The sequence below is a fragment of the Pelophylax lessonae genome (genome assembly GCF_965119305.1).
Source record: "Pelophylax lessonae genome assembly, chromosome: 3".
NCBI lineage: Eukaryota > Metazoa > Chordata > Amphibia > Anura > Ranidae > Pelophylax > Pelophylax lessonae.
This window is the reverse complement of record NC_138770.1, coordinates 609,102,909-609,112,734: the sequence shown is the minus strand read 5'-3', so window position 1 is coordinate 609,112,734 and position 9,826 is coordinate 609,102,909. Positions and strand designations below refer to the sequence as shown.

Genomic DNA, 9,826 nt, shown 5'->3' with positions numbered 1-9,826 from the left:
TCACTTTTGCTTACTGTGTTTGTATCACACAGTGAAGTTGCAGCTTTTCTAAATTGTTGGTTTTATTTGTTCATTATTTGCAGCTCAGTTTTTTCCACTAACAAGTCTGGCATTGTACACCCGCACCCACATGGGTGTAAAGTCTGTATCAGCGGCTATGTCCATGCAGCTGCTGTGCCCCAATTGAAATGAATGGGACTGCCCGCACAGCGCACAGGGATCCACAGAACACCTGTGAGGGCAAACACAGTCCCCCCCCCCCCCCCAGGTGTGCACTGTAATACTCCCCATGTGAAGAAGACCTTACATAGAAGGATCTATCTAGCACTGCCACCCTCTGTGGCACATGGCTCTTCTAAGTGGTGCATGTACCCTTGCAGGCTCTGTTTTGCAAGATCTTGGTGGTGGCACATAGTTTGTCAGGGTGGAAGGCACGTTTATATGGCTCAATCTTGCTGTGACGTTTGGTATCCCCTAAGAACAATGAATCTCCTAGGAGGGTGCAGCTAACCAGGTAAGCTGGAAAGGAATTGAAGGACTTGCAGGCAGGACAGTTCAGTATTCAGGAAGGTCAAAGTGGTGGCGCATCATTTGGCAGGGATGGAGGCACTTTTTCGGTCTGACTGTGAAATCTAGTATACACTATTGAGAATGTCTGTCCTGGAGGGTGCCAGTGTTTCACTACAAAGCTGTTCTTAGGTTTTCTGGACCACTTTGGGCTACAGCTGGATGCCTAGGAGCTGTCACCTAGTTTGCTAGGGCGGCAGGCAACTCCATGACAAAATAGCTTATAGATGTAAATATTGGAAAGATGCTTCTGATGGTGAAAAGGTCAAAGCACACAGGTGACCTCAAGCAGACAGTCAGCAGCAGGAACCGATTGATGGATGCAGCCAGCTGAAAGGGTTAATTAGTGCTGAGAAAGGGTTAATGGCTGTAGTCAGCAGGGAATGGATTTGAAAAGCTTCTCTGGGTGGGTTGTATGGTTAAGCTACTCTAAGCGCTAAGGCCCTATTCACACTTGTGCGACTTGTCATGTGACTTTGGACCCCAAAGTCACATTACAAGTCGCACCCCATGTTTTTCAAAGAGCACCATTAGTATTTGTGCGACTTAAAGTCGCAGCAACTTTAAAGTAGTTCCTGCACTACTCTGGTCCGACTTTCATGCTTTGTGAGGGCTATAGACTGTAATCGACTCAAAAGTCGCATCTCAATGAAATATATCCAACTTTGTAGAGCACACACAGTCACATGGTCAAAGCCAAAGTTGCACTCAAACAAAAACTCATAAAAATTGCATCACATAAAAGTCACATCAAGTCGCACTGTAGAATCACAATGGAAATCGCACGATTTTGAAGTCACACAAATGGGAATGGAGCCTAAGGAGAGAGAGTTAATGCAGTGCATACTGAATGGAAAGGGTTAACAGCTGTAGCCAGAGGGAGTCAGGGTTACTACAATGCACAGGATGTGGAAGGGTTAATCAATGCAGTGTGAGTTAATGCAATGTACAGGGCTTAGAAGGATTAACAGCTGCACATGGTAGAGAAAGGGTCAATGTGGCGTACAGGGCTTGGAAGGGTTAATGGCAGCAAGCGGCGGGGGGGAGGGTTGGGAGACAATCGACATGACACACAGGGCTTACAAGAGTTAATGGAAGGTTAATGCAGCATTCAGGGTTTGAGAGAGTTAATGGTTGCTGCTGGGGGGGGGGGGGGGGTGGGGGGTGAGGTTTAATGCGACACTCAAGAAGGTTTGGAAGAGTTAATGGCTGCAGCTAGGAGGAGGGAAGATTTAGTGCAATGCAAAGGTATTGAAATAGTTAACAGTTGCAGTGACAGGAGGGAATCCTGGAGAATAAAGCCACAAAGAGCACCAATCACGTGTGTGGAGTTGTTGCTCATACTGGTCACCTGACCATCCCCCTGCATGGAATGCTGGGAGTGTACTGAGTGAACAATCATGCAATGCTAGGTCTCCCCGGCAACGGAAGAAGCTTCTTTGAGAGTCTTCACAAGCTCAGGAGGCAGCATGGAGGACGGCAGGCAATCCCCAAGCCTTCACCTGGACCTCAGCAACTTTGAGGATGGGGTGAGCAGCCGCTATGTTCTGACCAGCCCACGTTCTCTGGAAGCCTGTGCCCGGCTGGGGGTGAGACCTATTGAGCTGCTCTATAAGTCCTTGGAGGAGGTGAGAGAGGAGAACCCAGAGGTCAGCAGCCAGCGACTGAATGACCTGTACGTGGCTAAGGAGATAGAGCGCCGCCACAAGCTGGATATATGCAGACAGCTGAGGATGGAGCTTATACAGGGGGAATGCCAACCAGACAGAGCCTCTTCCCACACCCCTGGAGGCCACAAAGACTGTCCTTCACCCACCTCCCTACATCAAAGGGACCCTCCAGCTCTTTGCACTGACCACCAGGACCCTCTGGATATCTTAACCAGGAACAACAAAGACTGTTCTCCCCTTCTTTTCCCTGATCAACAAAACCCTCCACCTCTTTCTACAGATCACCAGGTCCCTCAAGGCCCTTCAACCAGGGACCACAGAGACTGTTCTCCACTCCTCCTCCCTGATCAACAAAACCCTCCACCTCTTTCTACAGATCGCCGGGTCCCTCAAGGCCCTTCAACCAGGGGCCACAGAGACTTTTCCCCACTCCTCTTCCCTGATCAACAAAACCCTCCACCTCTTTCTACAAATCGCCGGGTCCCTCAAGGCCCTTCAACAAGGGACCACAGAGACTTTTCACCACTCCTCTTCCCTGATCAACAAAACCCTCCACCTCTTTCTACAAATCCCTGGGTCCCTCAAGGCCCTTCAACCAGGGGCCACAGAGACTTTTCCCCACTCCTCTTCCCTGATCAACAAAACCCTCCACCTCTATCTACAGATCACCGGGTTCCTCAATGTACCTCAACCAGGGGCCACAGAAGGGGCTTAGGGACACTTCAAAAAAGTCTAAGCCAGGGAGACCTTAATCAGATGGAGGAAAAGGCACGTCGCTTGGGCAGGACAGTGGAGAGAGAGCTTAGGGCTTCGCTACCGGATCGAGATAAGAAAATCGGTGCGTTGATGTTGCTGAAACACCAGGAAGAAGAGATGCTTAAACAGAGAAGAGTACAAGCCCAGCAGGCCTGGGACAACCTGAAGAATGAGGAGAGGTACATCCGAGCCACCCTGGACAGACAAAATTGGCCAATGCAGCTACAGAACCATAGGAGGCGAAGCTGGAGCTCCCAACTTGACTGGCAGGTTGACCCTGTCCGCATGTCCTCCTACAAAACACAATTGCAGGAGCAAAAGACTTTCCTTAAATATGGCTTGACTAAGGCCATGGTGGATTTAAGAAGCAAGAACATCGGCCATGAAAACAGCAGTGGTCATCCACTGGAGGAAAGGATGATTAAGGCCTTCAAAGCAAAAATGGTCAAAGATTTACAGGGCAAGAAAAACCTCCAAATAAAAAATGAGTACGAGAAGCTTCGACATTCCAAACTGAAAGAGAAGGTAGACAACCAGGTCAAAGCTGAGGAGCATGTCAAGAGAGTTTCCATCCAACAGAAAGAGCAAAGATCGCAAGAACTCAAAGAAAAATTGGTGGAGGAGAGGAACAGGGACTTGTACGAGAAGGCATCCAGGGAGGATGAGCTGAAGCTCATGGCAAAGCTCCGGGCTATGCGTCTGGAAAAAGAGCAGATGGAGCACAAAAAAATACTGGCTCAGTTAACTGACCACAAGATCCAGCAGGCCAAAGACACTCTAGACAAAAGCATTTTGGGCAAGGCCAAGAAGGCACAAGAACTTAACTTCATCAAAGAAAGTGCCCATCAAGCCTTGAAGAAAAGAGTTGACAGAGAAAAGGAGAACCAGCGTATGGAAATAGTCCACAACATCAAAATGAAGGACCAGAAGAGTGAAAGGATCCGGAAAGAAAAGGAAGCTACAGTTGAAGAAGGGCAGCGGATTGCTCGAGCTTCTTTCCATTTTCGGGATAAGATCCGTGAGCAGACCAAAAGCAGGACATTTGACCAAATGGCCCTGCAGGCAACGCTTAATGCCAGTCTTTTAAAAACCATTCCATGAATAGGAAAAGATTCTTTAAGTGCTTATGCCAATGAGCAAATGCCGTATGCCTGTGTCTGAGATCAATAAACTTTAAACAAACTCTGTGCTACAGCTAAGCTGCTCTTCCTGGTAGTCCAGCCTCATGGAACCAAAATGGACATTTCCAGCATCTTGAACCACCAAATGGGCCACTACAGGTGTTTGCCGACTGGAACCACCAAATCCTACACCATAGCCTTCCTGGCTTCTTCGGTTCAGGGTAACCACAACTAAAACACAAAGGAGAAAGGCGCACCAGCCTAGTGTATTACTATATAACTCGTTAATTAAATGTTAATAGTCAAATGTACTCACAAAAGAAGAAAGACACAGGCTTAACATGAATAAATGCCACCAAGGCCAGTCCGAGTAGGGCATAGCTTACGTGTTTTGAGGTCCGAGCCCTCTTGCTCAGAGGAAGAGGGCATGGTCCATGATACATGTTAGCTGTGCCCTACTCGGAGGACTGACGTTGGGTGGCATTTGTGCATGTTAAGCCTGTGTCTTTCTTCTTTTGTGAGTACATTTGACTGTTAACGTTTATTAAAGGAGTTATACAGTAATGCACTAGGCTGGTGCACCTTCTTCCACTGTTTGTGTGTTTGAGATCAGTCTGAGTAAGGGCTCTTTCACACGGGCGTTCAGTTTTTTTTTGCCCGATCAGGTCCTTTTTTTTTTTTTTTTAAACGACACGGATGACACTTGTGTCATCCGGTCCGTCTGTCCGTTTTTCATCCCATCCGTTTGCGGAGGAAAAACGGACATAATGTATCTCTATGTAAATACGGATGTCAGCGGATGACACCACTGACATCCGTTTTTGCGTCCGTTCCGTTTTTTTGCACGGAAGAAAAAATAGGTTTCTCTTCCGTTCCAAAAAACTGAACTGAACTGAAAGGATGAAAAACGGATGTCAGCTGATGGTCATCCGCTGACATCCATATTTACATAGAGATACATTATGTCCGTTTTTCATCCGCAAACGGATGGGATGAAAAACGGACATACGGAACGCCCGTGTGAAAGAGCCCATACATTTTCACAGGTGCATTTCAATGCTGTTGACCTTGTGACCTGCAGTTGGCTTCGTTCAAAGCTGCTTCAAACTTCTTTTGCATTCTCTTTAGAATATATGGGGGGGGGGGGGGGGGGGAGTTGCATGACATGAACAAACGTCTGTGAATGTATCTGGCTATAGACTCTAGCAGATGGTTGGATGTGCAGGCATCATCTGACTGCCCTCAAGCATCTGTCCTGGACAGAACTTCCTCTGGGTTGTATCAGGCGACATCCGTATTCCGGCCTACAGAGAGTTGTAGGAACACATTGTGGGAGAATTGCTCAAATTGTTTACTAATCGCAGCGGCACCAGATTTTGTGTGCACCAATCAGCTTCTAACTTCAGCTTGTTCAATTAAGCTTTGACAATAAAACCTGGAAGTTGATTGGTCACTATACACAGCTGTACCAGATTCTGTGTGCACCAGTTTTAGTAAATTACCCCCCCCCCCCATTGCTCCATTGCTACTTGGCAAACAGTATGTGCAGGTGTCATACTTTGTAAAATAATGAGATTGTCATCTGATCTGGTTGGACAAAGCCATTCTCATCTAATGTCTGAGGGTCTCATAAGGGTGGTTGAGGAATAAAATTAGCTCACCTCAATTGGTCTGTTTACAAAAATGTTATTACAGAGTGTTTACTTTTTATATCCAATGCCAAAACGTTTGGTTTAGACCGCATTCACACTGAAGCGGCACGACTTCGGGGGCGACCTGTGAAGTCGCGTGCAGCGCGACTTCGGCACGACTTGCACGGACTTCATAAAATGAATGTCTATGCAAGTCGCTCCAGGTCGCCCCGGAGTAGTACAGGACCCTTTTTCTAAGTCAGAGCGACTTGTATCGCTTCTATTAGAATTGTCCCTGTACTATACTATGGACCGCGACGGTGCACAACTTGTCAGGCTGACCAAGTCGCCTGACAAGTTGTATTAGTGTGAATGGACTCTTAGATTTGGGTAGATAAGGTTTAAAAGCCATGTCAGTATTTTATATTTATTTTTTTTTAGCATTCCTCACTTCCTGTTCTAGTGACACAACAGGAAGTGAGGAAATCCTTCTTAGACAGTTGCCACCAGAACAGGTCTCCCCATTGGACAATTTCACCTCTATGGGAAATAAAAAAAAAAAAAAACAAGGTTTCAGTCTCAGAGACAATGGTCACCAGGACAAAAAGAGGGTACATTTCCCCAGAGGGGACACAGACAGTAATAGAAATCCAACAAGAGTCTCCCCTACCCTATCCAACAAAAGTTTTGGCTTTAGATGCATTTTTCCTAGAGGTTTACAAGTCACCCAGTGTGTTGTCTTTAAAGCAAACCTATCATGAGAGAAAGATGGAAGCTGGGAATGTTGACCCCCTTCTTCCAAAAATGTTAGATGGGCTTCAAATAATGACCTGACAAATGCAGACAAGGACTTCCAAGGTTTATCTGACTTATTAGTATACTTGTTTCATGTTGGTGACTTCAAAGCCCAGTACACGGGGGCTGAATGTCGGGCAACATCGGCTAGTCCAATAAAAACGTTCTGACATTCGGCCCGTGTGTATGGCAGCTTGTCCGACAGAAGCCGGCCCTTTGGACAAGCATGCTGGAAAAGCAGCAGCTGACTGGCTCCTGATCAGTGCTCTCAGCCAATGGCAGATCTCTGACCAGAGTGCTCTGGTGGGGGGGACAGCCTCCCTATCAGAACACAGTAGAAGAGCAGGGGAGATCGCTGTACTAACATTGGATTGTTAGTACAAGGGCTCCAACTGGAGCTGTCAGGTTTTTTTTTCTTTTCGTTCAACCGCTGGGGTAACTGAAAAAGAACTAGTGGTGTGTACTAGGTTTAAGAGTATGAAAGCCAGGTGACAAGCATTTTCAGAGAGCTGTGGCACTGCTCCCATTTCTCTGATGACATCCATGCAGGTATTTATTATGTGCTGTATTAGAGCATTGTGTGCTGTCTTTGCTGAAACTCCAGAAGCACGTTTGTGCTACAAATGTCATGGCAGTGTTATAATCTGATAATATAACATGAAGACAAAGCATATCCAGGGATTATATATTGTACTGTATATATAAGGATTATATATATATATATATATATCAGTGACATACCAACAATTACAGAAATATGTAGACTACCCCTTCTTATCCCTCCTGAAAATGCCAATTTCTTGGCTGTCTTGGTAATCAAATGACCTCAGATTAAATGCATTCAGAATTTCTGATTTTACATGCTACATACATGTACCAAATCTTTCATAATGCCAGAGACAGCCAAGCAACTACAATTTTCAGAAGGAAGGGTTAGCAGTGGAACCCTTTTAAGGCTCATTTACATTAGCATTTGGGGGCAGTAAAACACAGTGGTTGAGCCATGTTTGTACCACCCCAACCACTCCCCCTTTAGCTGCAGAGGCAGCATCTGGGGGGTGTACACATGCCATGGTAAGAATTATACCCCCTGTCCCTTTCGGCAGGTGCTACTGCCTGCCAAACTAAATCCATTTACAAGTGAGTGGGGCCATTCTGCGGTTGAGGGGTGCTAGCGTGGGGTTCAAGAGGCTAAAAAGCAAGTGGTAAGGAGGCCTCTGCACCACCTTTCAAATGCTCTCTGGGGAGTGATCAGAATGCAGGTCACCTCTAAATACAATGCTAGTGTAAACAAGCCCTTATTGCCCAACTTCAGGCTCAGCTCCCACCAGAGCTCCATCGTGAATGGTTCCTCCATCTATTTTATTTTTAAACTTCACATTTTGCGCAGCTCTTGCCAGCCATCTGAAAAGCGATCCACAATCACTTTTCAGTGGGCAGCTGGCAGGGGACTGGGAGGAGATCTGTCCACGCCACTACTGCGTGCATTGTATGTGGTTGTGCTACAGCCCCATTCACTAGTTGAATGAGACAGATGGTACATTTTTTGCACCGTGCGTATAAAGTGAAGATGCGCAGCCCTAGCGTACAACCCTCAGCAGCTGTTGTGTTGGGTACGGGGGAGTTAAAGGGAGGGGGGTTAAACCACGGCTCAACTGCCAATTTTTACCTGCAAGTGCGAACAAGTCCTAAAAGCTGTTCTGCTCCTGGAAGGTTTCCAGAACAGATAACGGTTATGTGCGCTGGGTATTTAGATCAACAACTGCTGTGAAAATGTGAAATATTAGCTTAGGGCGGAGGTCAGCATTACTTTTCTCCTACAGTTGCAGACTGCAGCAATTTGGAGAAGATCTCCATATAGTGAGGGGACATGGCACATGTGACAGTTGTCCTTGGGACAGGAATCTCCTTTTTATCTTGTGACAGTTGTCCCTGGGACAGAAGTTCCCTCCATCTGGTGACAGTTGTCCCTGGGACAGGAGTCTCCTCTTCATCTGGTGACAATTGTTCCTGGGACAAGAGTATCCTCTTCATCTGGTGACAGTTGTCCCTAGAACAGGAGTATCCTCTTCATCAGGTGACAGTTGTCCCTAGGACAGTAGTATCCTCTTCATCTGGTGACAGTTGTCCCTAGGACAGGAGTATCCTCTTCATCTGGTGACAGTTGTCCCTAGGACAGGAGTATCCTCTTCATCTGGTGACAGTTGTCCCTAGGACAGGAGTATCCTCTTCATCAGGTGACAGTTGTCCCTAGGACAGGAGTATCCTCTTCATCTGGTGACAGTTGTCCCTAGGACAGGAGTATCCTCTTCATCTGGTGACAGTTGTCCCTAGGACAGGAGTATCCTCTTCATCTGGTGACAGTTGTCCCTAGGACAGGAGTATCCTCTTCATCTGGTGACAGTTGTCCCTAGGACAGGAGTATCCTCTTCATCTGGTGACAGTTGTCCCTGGGACAGGAGTATCCTCTTCATCTGGTGACAGTTGTCCCTGGGACAGGAGTCTCCTCTTCATCTGATGACAGTTGTCCCTAGGACAGGAGTATCCTCTTCATCTGGTGACAGTTGTCCCTGGGACGGGAGTCCCCTCTTCATCTGGTGACAGTTGTCCCTGGGACAGGAGTCTCCTCTTCATCTGGTGACAGTTGTCCCTGGGAAAGAAGTCTCCTCCTCATCTGGTGACAGTTGTCCCTAGGAAAGGAGTCTCCTCTTCATCTGATCACAGTTGTCCCTGGGACAGGAGTATCCTCTTCATCTGGTGACAGTTGTCACTTGGACAGAAAATGAGCGAAGATCTGCAACCTGGACAGAAACTCTGACACTCCATCCAAAACTAAACATTTCTGTTGCTACCACTTTAAAAATAAAATTTGAATACAAAAATGAAATTGGATTATAAATGAAATTATTATTATTATACGAGATATACTATATACAGTTGCACAGCCCTTTGCAATATAAAGGGAGGCAATGCAAATATAATACAATTCAAGATGATTAGGAGTTCCCTAGAGCTTACAATCTAAAAATGAGGGCAGGAATCAGTGTTGTAAACCATCTACACAGTGTTTGGAGTATATTTCCAAGATCAGTCTCAGTATTTGTAAATCTGCAGTTTTCATTAACCACTTTACTACCAGTCACGTAACCTCTACGTCGGCTGACTTTGAGTGGTTATACCGGGATGATGCCTCTAGCTAGAGGCATCATCCCGGTACCGTTGTTTGAAGCCGACGGTCGGCTTTCCGTCGGTAACGATCGATGCGGCTCGGGAGCCGCTCGATCGT

At 46.6% G+C, this 9,826-nt stretch overlaps 1 protein-coding gene across 1 annotated transcript; it reads left to right on the top strand.

Annotated features, from left to right (window-relative positions):
• Positions 1-1,975: 1,975 nt before the first annotated feature.
• CCDC185 (coiled-coil domain containing 185) lies at positions 1,976-4,351 on the top strand. Its single transcript, XM_082251504.1, has one exon. It carries the CDS (start codon positions 2,037-2,039, stop codon positions 4,092-4,094), a length of 2,058 nt encoding a protein of 685 aa, XP_082107630.1. The 5' UTR covers positions 1,976-2,036; the 3' UTR covers positions 4,095-4,351.
• Positions 4,352-9,826: the final 5,475 nt, after the last annotated feature.